The following is a 15,772-nucleotide window of genomic DNA, read 5'->3' on the forward strand; positions in this document are numbered from 1 at the left end:
TAATGGGCTCTTCTACAAGTCACATAGCTCAAAATTCTCAATCCAGATATAAACCTAAGTTAGAGAAAAGAAAAGGATATTATTATTCTTCCTGATTCTTTCTATGCCAAAATTGAAAGGGTTTTGGCCCAGGCCGGGTACTGTAGCTGGTAGAGCCAGGAAGCTCCTATCTCCCCCACCCTTAGGAATTACTTCTGGCACCAAACTAAGACCAATGGGCTACCTGTGCATCCCTAAAGCCCCCCTTAGGTTCTATCCCAAGCCGAGCCTACTTATGTGCCTCACTCCACGTGTTCCACAGAGAGATCGCCGGCCCCGGGGTGGAGATGCCATGCCCCAGGGGGTCGGGGGTGTCTCTCCCGCATTCCCAAAATAAAGGTTATTTATATTTTATACTTCTTATCTTTTAAGCTGCCGCCGGTCCTCCTCCCCCCACAGTTCTATCATATGGTTCCCTGACCGGGAACAGCAGGCGAGAGACTCCTGGGGCTGGTTCCCAGTTTTGAGTTCCCTGCTGTTCAGGACCGACCGAACTGCATCCTGCATTAATTCTTCACTTCTACACTCAGGAACTGTAAGCTTGGCTGCTGGTTCGCAAACAACATCCACCAATTTACCACAGGTGAGCAACTCCCTGGAGACAGCCACTGGGCCAGGCTCAGGTGGATTTTCTCCTCGCTTTGTGTGGGTTCGTGATGCTTTCACGTCTTTTAGACAGCCCGAATCAAGGCCTTTCTGGGCAAGCCGGTGTCCACTCTGGACCGCCCACACTGAGAGGCCCTCACATTTTTCCAGAGCTTTTTAAGTTCTCACGGGCAGACAGCCTAAACTAGGGGCTTTCTGGGCAAGCCTGTGTCCATTCTTGGACCGCCCACACTGAAAGACCCTCACGTTTAAAGCATTTTACATTCTCACGGCAGAGCAGTTACTCGGCCCACGAAAAGTCCACTCATAATATTTGTGACGGCCAATTATTAAGAGTTTGGAGCCATATAGCCAACTCCTTGGTCTGGGGTGCAGTGTGAGGACTCCAATCCTGACAGACCACGGTCAGCTGTCTCATCTGATTGTAGCCCCATGGGCTAGACCCCACACCAGCTTTTATCTGGGGACTACTTCCTGCCCCCCCCCCCCGAAACCATACTTATCTATGGCTTATCACACTGCGGACAAGCTTACAAAACTCTCTATCTTTGTTTTGGGAATGTGCCCCTTTCCCACCAATGTCCTTGTCCCTTTGTCTCCTCCAGGATCCCTCCCCCTCCCCGCACTTAAAGAGATAACAGCATCTTCTCTTGCAGCCTTTTGGAGTTTTCTCAGTGCCTCCTTTCCTCCCGGCTAACCCTCTCCCACACTGCACTGCCAGCATCCCTTTGTTTCCATGCGTGCCAACCCATCCCCTGCTGCCGAGATTAAAAATAAGATCAAACAATGTTGAGATATACATAAGATTTTAAACAGCTTTTTGGCTCTCACACTCCAATTCTGTGTAGTATCTCGACTCTCATGTGGCGCTTCAGGTCCACGTGGGGTTGGCATTTCTGTGCGCCCCACAAACAGTTTCAGTTCCATGTGACAACTCAGCTCCACATCCAACCCATTCCCCGCCTCGCCAGCCCATTCATGCCAGCCCATTGGTGCCGCCCCATTCCGCTGTTGACTGTTTTTTTCAAACAGCTTTTGGCTGTCACGCGCAGCAGCCCCCAGCTCCACACAGCATGTTTCAGCTCTCACGAGGCCAGGTCCTGTGCCCTGGTCTGCACCACGGGTTCAGCTTTTGGCGCCATGCCCTGGGATGCGTGCCCTGTGAGCGGCTCCTATGGGTGACCGTTCCCCAGCTGCTGGCTGCACGCCTCTAGGAGCAGAGCCACACTTGGCTAAAAGCTGTGATGTGTCTCCTAGCCCCACTGCTGCCACTGCCGCTGCCATGGCCACTACTGCCAACCCCGCCTCCGCTGCCACCGCTGCTGCCATCCCGCCCCCCACCCCACCCTTTGTGCCATAAGCTGCTGGCTCCATCACCAACAGCGGGCCGGCCCCTGCGCTGCAGGCTCAACGCAGCGGCCACCGTGAGTCCGCCCACCGTCTTGGCCAGCACCACCCCCCCTCCTGCCATCGCAGCTAAATTGCGTGTTTCCCTGCATCATCCCAGTGCCATCGTCGCCACCTTACACATTTCAGGGTACGATCTCGGCCCGCCCCTGCGCGCTGTGTCCCAGGGCTCACCCCACCCACTCTGTGTGTTCCATCTCAGCCTGCCCCTGCAGGCGGCACTCACCCCGCCCACTCTTCATGTTCCACCTACATGCTGCATGTCAGATAATCTCAGCCCCTCCCCCAAGCATGACTATGCTTTCTCTACAGGTGCGCTCTGTCTGTCTCAGGGTTCCAAACTGCCTCTGACTCTGTGCCTTTTCTAGACAGGCTCCTCCCAAACACAAGCACTGCTTTAAAAACAGACACGTACAACACCTTGGCGGTTCCGCTCAGACATGCTTTTTTTTACAATTCAGCTCCACTCAGAGACAATTCGGCTCTGCTCAGAGACAAAGCGGCTGTGCTCAGAGATACTATTTTTTTTATTACAATTTTCAAACCATTTATTCAAGGTTAGTGGCCACCTGGTAATTTTACCAGCCTTGCTTATCAATTAAAGTCTACACTAATCTCCTGTTTTAAACCACTAAAATTAAGAGATATTTATCAATTCTTTTTTGCTGTGGACCACCAGTAATGTTCTAAATTTATTACCTCTACTATACTGTGTTGTCACCAATCTCCTGTTTAACAAATAAGGTTATAAATTCCTTTTAGCTGGAAACCACTAGCTCTGTTCCAAGACAAGGGTTTTGTTAAAAATTCTAATGCTGTCCACCACCAGTAATGTTCTCTGTTAAATTTATTGCCTCTGCTGTACTGTGTTGTCGACGATCTCCTGTTTAACAACTAAGGTTATAATAACTTGAAAGTATATACTAAATTATAATAACTTATGGGTATATTTGTCTTAGTTAAGACTTGGGGGTATTTAAAAGTTACATAAGGCTCAAAAAGATATAATTTTTAAAAGCTTGAGAGGCTGATAACTTGAGACTATATACTAAGTTAATATATTTATTCATAAGATTGGTAAACCTCTACTGCAAATCTTTCCATTAAAGCCTTTTTTGTTAATTCCACGTGGCACCCTATAAAAAGTGGTATAGCATCCAGATAAAGCCTGCTCTCTAATCTAAAATGCCAATATTAAGCTCCTACATACTTACTTAATTCTACAGATACCTTTTACTGTAGTCCAGATCTCAAGCAACAAGGCAAAACTTGACCTTCAAGCTCCACAGAGATCTTAATATGGTTTTTCATATTTTAACACTTATAACACTTGCAGTTCTGAGACAGGCAACCTATACAAGATGGAGCTACCTGCCCCCCCCCCCGACCATGCTCAAAAGTAGCAGAAGACATTGGGCAACAAAATGCCCCATCCTGGCATTCTTTGAGACCTTACTCCAAGGCTGCTGGGCTGTCCTGGCCACCAGAGAGTGGGTGGGCCATCCTAACTTCTAGCCCTAATAGGACACTGCCAGATTCATCGCCATAAAAATTGCTGCCGAAGACTGAGAGGGCCTAAGGGCCAACAACAACCCGCTTTGTGGGTGTCCGTCTCAGAGTCCAAGTCACATTAAAACTCTCAAGGTAAGACATTCTCTATACTTGTGGACATAGAGGCCATATATACAGAGTTCTTACTAAGTTTTCAGGCTACTATAATAAAGCCTCAATGTCTGACAGAGTATTGATGGTCAACCTAGGCCAGTTACAAACAGGGCCTATTTTGTACAGGTCCCACTCCTAAATCTTCTGTTACACGAAATCATTCCAAAGACTAAGTTGCTAGACTGCCATTCTGGTTTCACATCACTCAGGCCCTAGATCTGACCATCCTTTTCGTGCTCATCTCTGCCTTACCAAGGCCTCATGGCCATGACTCACAGGTTGTCATGTTTTGTTATCCACTTTGGTTCCTAATTTCTTACATTCTATTAATGATCATTTCTATAGCAGGACTCTCTAACAGGATTGCCTACAGACTCCAACGTCATACATACCAGAGACAAGCCTTACCGACCTACCTTTTAACTTTTATGCTTTCAGATGGGGGAGTAAGCACCTCTCATAACTTTACTCCTCCTAATCCCATGTTTAATTTTCAGAATTCTGCCTTACCATGGAAATGATCCTACCTCAACATCGTCCTGATAAAATGACATGTCTAAATCAAAGACACCTTTCCTTCTACCTCACCTGGGTCCTTAAATATGACAGTGCCATGTCTCCTCATAACATCTTATCTCTTTGTTTTTTTCAGTCTAACATATGTACATTCACCAGTGAAGTTGTCCTGGCTAAAACACCTGGCACCAGCTTCTACCTGGGCATCAACCGTCATCCCGTTAACTCCCCTAGACCCCAGTACAGTGCCCTCAGCCAGCAGGAAGTAGTTAAAGAGAGAAATCTTCGCCCCTTTTCATAATAATCATAAGATGTGATATGAAAGGGTTTTGGCCCAGGCTGGATACTGTAGCCAGTAGAGCCAGGAAGCTCCTATCTCTCCTACCCTTAGGAATTACCTCTGGCACCAAACTAAGACCAATGGGCTCCCTGTGCATCCCTAATGCCCCCCTTAGGTTCTACCCCAAGCTGAGGCTACTTATGTGCCCCACTCCACATGTTCCATGGAGAGTTCGCCGGCCCTGGGGTGGAGATGCCACACTCCAGGAGGTCGGGGGTGTCTCTCTCCGCATTCCCAAAATAAAGGTTATTTATATTTTATACTTCTTATCTTTTAAGCCACCGCTGGTCCTCCTCCTCCCCCTACAGTTCTATCAAAAATAATTGCAAAATGTCTCAAAGTCTGTTGTCTTAGCTATGTAAGACAATGTTTCAATGTCTTATGGCTTCATACCTTCAAAAATGTCTATCAATAAAGCAAGAAAAAAAAGATTTAGTCAATGAAAACAGACGTCTACAATGACAAATCATAAAATATAAAAAAAAATCAAGAACGTTATTTAGAATGCACTAAAAGGAAATTTCTCATAATCTTCTTCAAATCTTAAATACCACACACATTCCCTGAAAAAGAAAAAGAAGAATTACCATTCTGGTAGAAACTTTGGGTATAGAACAGCCTGTGGTAAGTAGAAGACTAGGTAAGTAGAAATTTGCTTAAATAACCAAGAGAGCAGAGAGGTAAGAGGAACCACAGATCACATAGCCATTTTCAGTTAAATTCTGAAATTAGACCCAAAATGAAGAGTACAGGAGAGAAAATCAAGTAATTGTCATCTAATCAAAACATGGAAATCCCATGACTACATTACTTAATTATAAAGCTTTAATGACCAACTCTAAAACACAGTGTAACATAAAGAATGTAACAAAGGGAGTGGTGGTGTAAGAGTTTGAGACAACAAATTTAAATGAAGCAACAGGCAATGAATGATTCTTCCTCATACTAATCAACAATAGATGACTGTTCCATGTTAAATTGGTAAATCCGAGAAAGAACAGAGGACAAGGGCAAAGAGCAGAGAAGAAAAGTAATAAAGACATACACGTGTACAGTATCTAATTTTATCTTTCTTTAAGGGTAAGTAATAGATCCTATTTAAGGTATGTTTAATATATAATGTCCTCAATAGATCAACATTTTAAAATATTCTTTTTAAATTAAGCAAGATTTGCTTACCATTTTATACTTTATTCTGTTCAATGGAAATTCCTTTTTCTTTTATTAATGTCAGGTAAACTGAATGAAATATACTTTGTAAAAGTAATTATCTTGAGCCTGAGAAAACATTTTTAACTAACAATCCAGCCAACTATATACCAATAGAAATGCCAGGTTTCCCAAACGCTGACATACTTATGTAGGAGCAGTGAGTAATTCAGGTAATTTTTGATTTTTTAAAATTATACTATTTATTACTGCCTACATTATGAAAATGAATATAAACTAATTTCTCAGTTGCTTTCAGTCAGCTAACCTAATTCACTGGTAGAGATTCAAAGAGGTACGATTCTAATTTATTTCAGGTTTATAGCATTAGTTAGGGAGCTGTGTAATCAGAATGAAACAAAAAATATTTTGGAAATATATTAGTAAGCCATGACAACTTCCAGCTGTATATCCTTGTTTATTCAGGTTGCTTTCTTAGTGAATGTGTAAACATAATGAATTGACTTGAAAAGTACTAATATTAGACAAATGACTGATTTGGGTTAATTCAAAGTAACACTTGGACAGCTGAGTTGAATGTATTAAAATACTTGTAAGTAAAATTCACTTTCAGTGAACATTTGGCATCAGCATGATAGTGAATAATATTTTCATGTCTACTATTTTAAAATTAAAATGCTGTTGCCCAGGACTCCATGTACTCCTATAGTTTATAAGCAGAATTTCCTCCAAAGGCTCTTGTGTTAAAGGCCCAAAGCACTATCTGGAGATAGTAAAAGCTTTAGCGGTGGTTCCTTGTGCTCTGGAGGCATTGGAGATGTGCCCACAAGAGTGACAATGGGACTCTTGGCCCTTCCTCTGCTTTCCTTCACAATCCTATGGGGCAAAGGAGCTTACTCTGCCACGTGCTCCTGCCGTGATGCCTTCTGCCACCACAGGCTCAAAACAGTTCAACCCATCAGACAGAAACCTCCAAAACTAAGCCAAAACAGGTTTTTTATTTTTAAGTTGATTCATCTCAGGTACTTTCTATTGTAGCAGAAAAGAGACTAATGTATGTATGTAAACAAAAAGCACACCTTCTAAATAAGAAAAATATAATCCAAGAGACTAGACTAATAAAATTCTTACCTGGATGGAAAATTGACAGACTTCCATCAATATGACCAAACACAACTTTCCCCTTTTTGTGGGTATGCCATCTGAACATACAGATGTCAGACAAGAAACTATGAGCATCGCTGTGGACAGTCACTCCAGTGTCTGGCCCTGAGATGGTCCAAATGAACAGTGGGCCTCGGTCGGAAACGAATGCTACAGCATCATCTGCATTCCAGCACCAGCTAAGAAAGGCGGGCGTTCCTGGAATGAGTCAGACATACACGTGTTGGCGAGATATTGTGACATAAGATTGTACCATTAAATACTGGTTGCCTTGTATGTTTCTACAACAAACTAAAATATAAAAATATGTTCATTATTTTAAATACATTACTAAACTTTCTTGAGAATTGAATTCATAAAATAATCATTCCAAAAAAAAATGAAGCATATGCACAGAACTTTCATTATAAAAAAGCGAACATCTATTTAATTTCAAGTACTATGAATATGGTCACGTGCTTTGTGTAATCAAAGAAACTTATAGAGTTCTGCATTTTAATAGGATACCTTTTTAAAAATACGTATTTATTATATGTTTGTCACTAAGACCTTATCTAGATATCCTGTGTAAACAAGATAATATAGGATGAAAGGTTTTAAAGATCTTAAATGTGAATTGAGGTAAGAGACATTAGGTGTATAAACTAAAGATTTAATAAAATGGGCTGAATTTTAAATACTGTCTTTTAGGAGTTCAGATTTAAATCCTAGTCTTGTCTCAGATGAACTAAACAAATTATTTTTTCTCTCTAAACCTCTATTTCCTCATCGATAAAATGGAGGTAATAATAAATATCACCGGCCATCTATTTCACATGAATATTTTGAAAAGGAAATATAATCACGTATGCAACAGTATCTTTTCAATTACATGATGAAATGCAAAAATTAATTATTGTTTTTACTACTTCTGTAAACAAATAAATTATATAAAATAAATATGGAAGTTATTAAGAGATTATGAAATCTCTCAATATAAATACAATCACTGCATCAGAATCATCAAATTGAATATATCAGATCACATAAAGTTAGGTGCAGAAATCAATTTTTAACAAGTTTCTTCAAATGATTTTGAAGCAGCAAAGATAGGGAACCACTGGATTATTGTCAAAAAGAAATTGAGTTTAAATTACACTTTGAAAGAAAGGTAGAATTTAAATATATGGAGGGAAAGTATTTTTAGAAAATAAAAAGCATGAATAAAGATGTAGTTTTGAAACATGTCAGTTTATTGCAAGTACAGTCTGTACAGTCTGCGCTCCAAGAGACACTACAAGAAAATGGAAGCCTATTGCCTGCTTCAAGGAGTGACACATACTGGGAACTCCACACTTCCTGAAGTAAGAAAGAGTGAGTTCATGGATAAGGACTATTTAAAAAGTGTAGTTTTAGGAAACATTAACAGAAGAGTTCCTTCAGAAAGAGGAAAATTACTTTGAATGTTTCAGACTGCTATAGCACAAATAAAGGTAAATGGCTCTCTGTACATTAGAGAAGACATCTAGGGGAGTGAAGCATTCAGAAATAAGATCTCTATATTGGTTATGATTTTGTAAGCTACTGCTGGATATATTGTACAAATTCAGCTTATTCTCTAAAAATAATGAAAATAATTTTGGGATAGGAAACTGAGACATGACAATCTCACCAAATTTGTTTTGTTCAAAATTTATTTGTAGTGTCCTCCTAAATATGTATTAATAATATTGGGAATTCATAAAAAATTATCTATAAATGTTTGTTCCCTGATAATAATGACTGCAAATTGGAGATATATTTAATGTTCTAACTATGTTGCTTTTTCTTTGACTTTTTAAGTTTAGGTAATTGAAAATGTTGAGAATATTTGCAAATGCAACAATTTTTAAACTCAACTATAGTCTTAAAAAATTGAGCAAATGAAGTTGTCAACTAGAAAACTGTAAAATGTTATTCCCAAATCCATATTCCTTGTTTTATTATTTTCACTGGCAAATCACCAGAGAGTTAACTAGTACTCAAAATTAAAATGAATTATTGTGATGTTCAACACAAGAAAACAATTACTTAATTCTAACATAATTATCAAGTAAGATTAAATAAAGGTTCCCAAGTTCTAATACTAAGTAGAAAGAAGATAGTGATATTATTTAAATGTACAATGAGTATTAGTGTTAACTAGGACTATTTTTTCCAGTACTGGGTATTAAACCCAGGGAATCCCCACTGAACTATATCTCTAAGCTTTTATTTTTTTAAGTTTTTATTTTTAATTTTTGAGACAAAGTGGCTAAGTTTGAATTTGTGATTCTTCTGCTTTAGCCTTCCAGAGTGCTGAAATCGCAGGCATGCACCACTACACCCAGCTGAAGTAGGAAATTCTCTTTTAATCAATCTACACATAAAGGCATGGAATTAGCTCAACAGGGCATCAGATATATGTATAATATTGTCATTATATGTTACAATTTTTAATATACTAGTGAACAGGGAAAGCTTGTTACTTAAGAAAACACTATATTTATTTTGGAAATTTTGTATTATATCTAAATGCCTATGATATTAATTACTGACTGCTTAATTAATCATAACTTATGAGTATAACGATTTCATGACAGTGTCTTGATTTTGTTCACACACGCAGAAATCATGTAGTGAAATGCATTTCTTACTTGAGTTTTACTAGAAAGTCTTAAAGCATTACTTTAAAACCTAAACAAAAACTATTAAAAACTAATAGTACTTGTTAAGATAAAAACTTTTTATCCAGTAAAATAAATCTGTTACAAATGTACCTTTTGTATTGTTGAGTTTGGCAATGACTTTTTGTTCTGCAACATTCCAAATGATCACTAAATTATCAGTACTCCCACTTGCAAACAGGTCAGGATTATGTGGACACCAAGAGATTGCTGTAATTGTTTTTTTATGTTCAGACATAATTGCATGAAGTTTGAATTCATTGTAACGGTGATCCAACTAAAACAAAATATAAAATAAAACATTTCAGTGCCTCCTTTTGGGCAACATATTATAAAACAAAGTAATATACATAAAAATTACTTCATCTAATAAGAATACAAACATACTTCAAGATTTAGACTACATTGTAGTATAACCAATCAGATGAAAGACATCATTTTGAAAAAAAATCAATAAAATTTACTAAAAATGTTTTACATTTAAATATGCAAAAGTTCTAGATTTATTATGTTTTCCATAATTGTATCTATTTGCTAAAGTAAAAAAAACTTTGAGTTTTAAACTTTTGTTTGCAATTTTTCAGTTATGTTTGAATAAACAAGAATTAAGCTAAAGAAGCTCAGCAGTTCATCCTATTATGAAGGTCTCCAATGCTTCCAGAGCAATAATATCACTGACCATTTTTCAAAACACTACAGCATTTCAGAGAGGGCATTATGTTGTGTTTGCATATGTAAGTGCATGACATAATAGCCAGTCTTATTTATTGAATTGATCACTCATTTTAGATTATATTTTATTTAGATTATATTTTCACAAGTAATGGTCCTCCTTTTTGTTCTTGAAGTTGGTCTTTTTTCCTCTAAAAATCACTTTCCTTTAAAAATCGCTATATAAATATTATGTCAACCTTTCTTTACCTGTATAGTAAGAAAAATCTTATTAATGTAACCTTGAATGCCCTACATGATCATTACATTGCTATCTTGCCAGAATAATTTGACATCGAGTTTTTCATTTATTCTGAACTTGATTCTCTAATAAGAAAAATATTTTGTCTGTTTAGGCCTTATGAGTACAGTTTAATTAACCTCTAATGGGCTCCCCAGTGATCTGCTCAGGGCTATTCATTCACCTATTCAAGGCTGCATTCAAAAGCACCTTACTGAGAGATGTTTCAGACTGTGACATCTAAATTCACAGCTCTCCCAAAAACCTATTCCATAACTCTATATTATGACCTCTTTTTATACCCTTCTTAGAACAGATTTCTTTCTGAAACATAATTTGACTGCTTACTCTGCTCTTACCAAGAATGTAAGTTACACAAGAAGAATTTGACTGGATGTTTCATTGTTAAATTTCTAGTGTCAAGTAATGCTTGGTCAATAAAAAAGATTCAGTTAATACAGAAAAAAAGAAAGCTTACACTATTGTTCATAATTTAAATAACTTCTAAACTTTTGGTATCACAAATAATGTTGCAGTGAACATCTTTGTATTTAAGACTTTGGCTAATCTAATTATTTTTTGAAATTTTCTCTTTCATAATCTATTTTTCCTTCTACAACTTCAGGTGCTCTTGTACAACTCTGATAAAGACGTCATTAAAAATATCCAGTACTACTGCTGTTTCATCTACTTTGCACTGCAGCACTGATAATTTAAAGTTGTTCTATTTCAGTATCTATTGTATGTTCCCTAGATCTAGAAAAGAATAAATCTTTAGGTTTTCACTTATTTAACAATTTGAATGGCCTGTGGTAGATTCCTGTTATACTCATTTTTATGAGACTGTACTATTACATTGAGATGAGTTCTAAATTACTGTAAGAGTACTTTAATATATCGGTGCACTAAAATACAATGATTAAGTTAAAGATTTAATGGCATTTACAAATATCATTTAATAATTCAGAAAAACCTGATAATACACCATAATCATTTTCTGAATATGATACATCAGATTTGGCAATTCTATGTACACTGACACAAGATGTTCTTTAATACAAATTCCCTCTGAAAATAATAGTATGTTATGTTCAAAACACTTTAATTTCAAAGTGTTTTGAAATGTTCATAACATGATATTCAAAACACTTTAGATGGTCACAATTAGTATGTATTATGACAATAATCTGTAACTCTATGCTGTTCACAATATCATGTACTTGATACAAAATACCCATTATTTAATAAACGTTTCTTCTGGAAATATTATAACATTTTCAGTTTTATGTTCAAAACACTTTAATTCCAAAATATTTTTGAAGTATTCATAACATAATGTTCATAAAATTTTAATTTAATGATCACAATTGAAACAACATTTATTTAGTATGACTATCTGTAACTCTCTATGATGCATTTTGAAACATGATGTCACAGTGGACATTTAATGAATTGTCACTTGACTTTATTTGCATTAGTTTGCAAATCAGAACAAATGTTTGTTTTTGTTTTTGATATGAAATTTTTCTTCAAATGTTTTATATTTATATTTTAGTATAATTTTCCCGAATATTTCTTATAAAATATCATAAAATTTCAGACACATGCAAACTTAAAATGTAAGTACTATATGTATCATCTCAGTTTCTTCATACTTGTTTTTGAGAATAGTTTGTCTTGCCTGACAAGTTCCTCTTCTTTAAGAAAGATAAAAAGATATGGCCTTAAAAGTAGGGGAGAAATTTTTTATGTGATGAAATTGGGAGTGAGAAGCTTGGGAGTGAAGGCAGAGTATAAAGACAGAGATGAGAGAAAAAAGGAGGCATTTGGAAAGCACATCTTTGTCTTAAGGTATATGAGGGATGGGAAGTGAAAGAATATGAGTTGTACTGAAATCATACTTTTATTGCTAGGTATTTACAATCTTGATGAACAGAATACAAAAGACTTTATTCTATGATGTAGAAACAATTCTTTTATGGATAAGCATGATTGTTTTCTAAATTTTCAATGAACTATAGCACTAGTAATAACGAAAACATAGTAAAGAAAAAGGCATTTACTTCAGAATAAAGCATTTTTTTAGTCCACTGAAGAGAGGCGATGTTTCAAGATTTTTAAAAGTAGTAAATGTCATCCAAGACATTTAATAAGTGTCTACTAAATTCCAGAGTATGTAAAATTTTAACAATTTTTAAATGAAGGTGACTCATTTCTAGTAAATAGAACTGTATAGATCAGTTCATTTTATGAAAATTTTCACAAATAATGTGAAAAAATAGAGATTCACAAAAGCATCTGTACACTTCAGCTGAAATTCAAGAGATGAGAAAATGTTCTTTAAATAGGTAATGGTGACAAACTGAAAAATCAGTGAAATCAAAGGTAGAAATCTGAGAAGCTTGTAAGAGTCAATTGTTTTAGTATGTCTATAATATAAAGCAAGAAAAAACAGGCAGATGATCATGAAAGACCTTGTAAGTCACACAGTGAAGACTGAATATCAAGTTACAGAAGAGCAGTAGTACATAATTGACAATTTTAAAATTTATATTTTCATTATAAGCTATTCATTACACTTAAGAATGAATTTCACAGATCCAAATTAGAAGTAAAGAGACTATTAAGACAGCATTATAGTAGATCAGGTGAAAAGGATATAAAGATACCAAAACACACAAAATACTAGAATCACTGTTGGCTACTATGGAGTCAAAGATGACTCATGTACCTGCATAGGGGAAAGTTTAATCAGTGACTTGAGATTTTGGCTCTGTTTACAGAGCAAGACTAGACTTAGATTTAAGATGTTTATGGCTCAAAAGGTCATTGGCTCTCTAAATTGGGAACTGGTAAGAGATGACATAATGGAGCTAGGATAGTTACAAAGGTTTTTTTCCCAGGACTATTTCCAAATACAGCTAAGCTAATTTTAATACAATAACCTCTAGCTTATTATCCACATACTTTAACTGATGGAATTTTCTCATCAATTTAATCAATAATTTTATACTATGATGTAAACATATTATGTGATTTAAAATCTCAAGTAAAAATAATACATAGTAGAAAATGCAAACATTAAGTGTAGCATTATGCTTCTCATGAACCAGATAATTAAATATTATCTACAATTAAAAATTAAGAAAAATTATTACTATTTTACCTGATAAATATAGATAGCAAGCGTCGCACAATAGGCAAATCTGTCTCCACTGGCAGCACATACATCCTTGTTCCATGGCTGACATCCAGCAGCCAGTAATCCCACTTGCCTTACCTGGGACATATTTGCCTTGAAAAAACAAATTTGAGGAAATATCAATTATTTGTGTTATTTGATACCTTGTTATTTGATCACAATTTTACATGTCATTTCCAATTCTTTATGTCCTTAAATGAAAGTTTTACTACTACCAATCTTAGCCTACATTTTTAGAGGAGTTAAAATTCCAAAGCCTTAATAGACATTAAAGTAGGTAATTTAATTTAGAGAAGCAAAATATCATAAATTGCCAACTGACAAGATATTCAAAGGTTGGGAAACCTATGTGGAGTGAAGAAAAGTTCCTATCTCATCTAGAAAGTCTCACTGACAAAGACTATTCCATGTTGACAGACTGAGGAACTAGATGTTTTCTGTGAAATGTAAGTTTTTAAAACTAGCAATTTACATTTTAAAGAACTAAATTCAGATTTTTAATACTACTGGCTAGTGCTGTGAGAATTGCGACCTGTCATGGAACTTCATAGATTTTATATTGACTTTTTATCCTCAAAGAAACTATGTTAAGTACAGTAGACTGGGTTAATAAATACTGCTGAGAGGAGAAAGAAGAAAGTTGGAAGTGAGTTTATATTTGAATAAAAATTCACTTAGTGACAGAATTGAAGATAAACAACCCAATAAAGCAGATGATACAGTGCAGCAGAAGCACAGCCAGAGCTAAGAGCAAGTCAATAAGAAAAATTTTAGATCTTCCATTTAGTGGTGTGAGCCATTTCAGATTTTGTACATAGTGTCAGGTAGGTGTCAAATATCATTTTTTGCAGACAGGCATCTGGTTTCCTCAGTGCTATTTGTTGAAAAAATTATCATTTCCCCCATTAAATGGCCTTAGCATCCTTGTTAAATATCACTGACCATATAGGTAAGGACACATACCTGGAACATGTGAGTTCTTCAGTTTTACTATTCAGGATCCTCTGAGATTCCATGTAAATATTAGGGTTATTTTTTAAAGTTGTGTTAAAATATAATTTAGATACTGAATTTGTAGATCACATTGAATAGTACTGACATTTTAAGAACATTACATCTTCAAATATATGACCATAAAATGTGCTACAATTTTTTATTTTTGCATTAAATTTTTAAGTTTTTTTTGCATTTTATATTGTAAGTTTTTAAATTGCAATTGTATTTTAAATTGTATTTGGTATTGCTAACTTTTTAAATTGTTTCTGCTAGGGCTTACAGTTCTCACTGGAGGAATCTTTCATGTCTATGGCTAAGCGAATGCTTAAGTATTCTATTCTTTTTGACACTGTTTATTTATTTATTTGTTCTCTCTGAGACAGAGTTTCACTATGCAGTTCAGGCTGGTCTTGAACTCACTTTGAAGCCCAGGCTGGCCTCGAACTCAATCCTCCTTCCTCAGCCTCCCAAGTCCTAGGATTGCAGGTGTGTGATGTCATGCTTGACTTTGATGCTATTTAGATCAAATTGTTTTCTTAAACTTATTTACAGATTGTTCATTATTAGTGTATACAAAAGCAACTACATTTTAATGTTTACTTTCTATCTTGTTCTATTACTGGATTTATTAGTTCCTATCAATTTTTGTTAAGTTTTTATACTATTAAACATAATCAGCACACAATGAACATATACATGAAATCATCAAATTGTAGACCTTGAATATCTACTTTGTTTTCTACTCTAGTTACAATTTTTAGTACTATTTTGAATAGAAGGGGTGAAAGCAGATACTGTTTCCTGATCTTACAGGAAAAGATTTTAATTATTCATCATTGACTGTTGATTTTATCATTAGCTTTTACTGCTTTGAGGTAGTTTTTCATTTCTAGGTCTTGAGTGCGCATGTCATGAAATAATGCTGACGACAGTCAAATGCTTCTTCTGAATATTTGGATAAACCTGTGTATTTTTTTCCCTTTACCTGTAAACATGGTATATTACATTCACTTATTTCCATATATTGTACC

General features: G+C 36.0%; 1 protein-coding gene across 9 annotated transcripts in view; it reads right to left on the bottom strand.

Annotated features, from left to right (window-relative positions):
- Positions 1-15,772, bottom strand: part of Wdr17 (WD repeat domain 17) — a 111,029-nt gene that overhangs the window by 63,400 nt on the left and 31,857 nt on the right. For 8 of the 9 annotated variants that reach the window (XM_063234733.1, XM_063234732.1, XM_063234726.1 and 5 more), the window contains 3 exons: positions 13,710-13,838; positions 9,685-9,868; positions 6,875-7,105 (listed from right to left, as the gene is read on the bottom strand). In XM_063234733.1, coding sequence (XP_063090803.1) covers positions 6,875-7,105; positions 9,685-9,868; positions 13,710-13,838 — 544 coding nt within the window. Of the gene's footprint in view, positions 1-6,874; positions 7,106-9,684; positions 9,869-13,709; positions 13,839-15,772 lie in introns of those variants that run through there. The other variant, XM_063234734.1, reaches the window with a different exon arrangement.

Source organism: Cavia porcellus, unplaced genomic scaffold, assembly GCF_034190915.1.
Source record: "Cavia porcellus strain 051 isolate PalLab524CR breed Dunkin Hartley unplaced genomic scaffold, mCavPor4.1 scaffold_24, whole genome shotgun sequence".
NCBI lineage: Eukaryota > Metazoa > Chordata > Mammalia > Rodentia > Caviidae > Cavia > Cavia porcellus.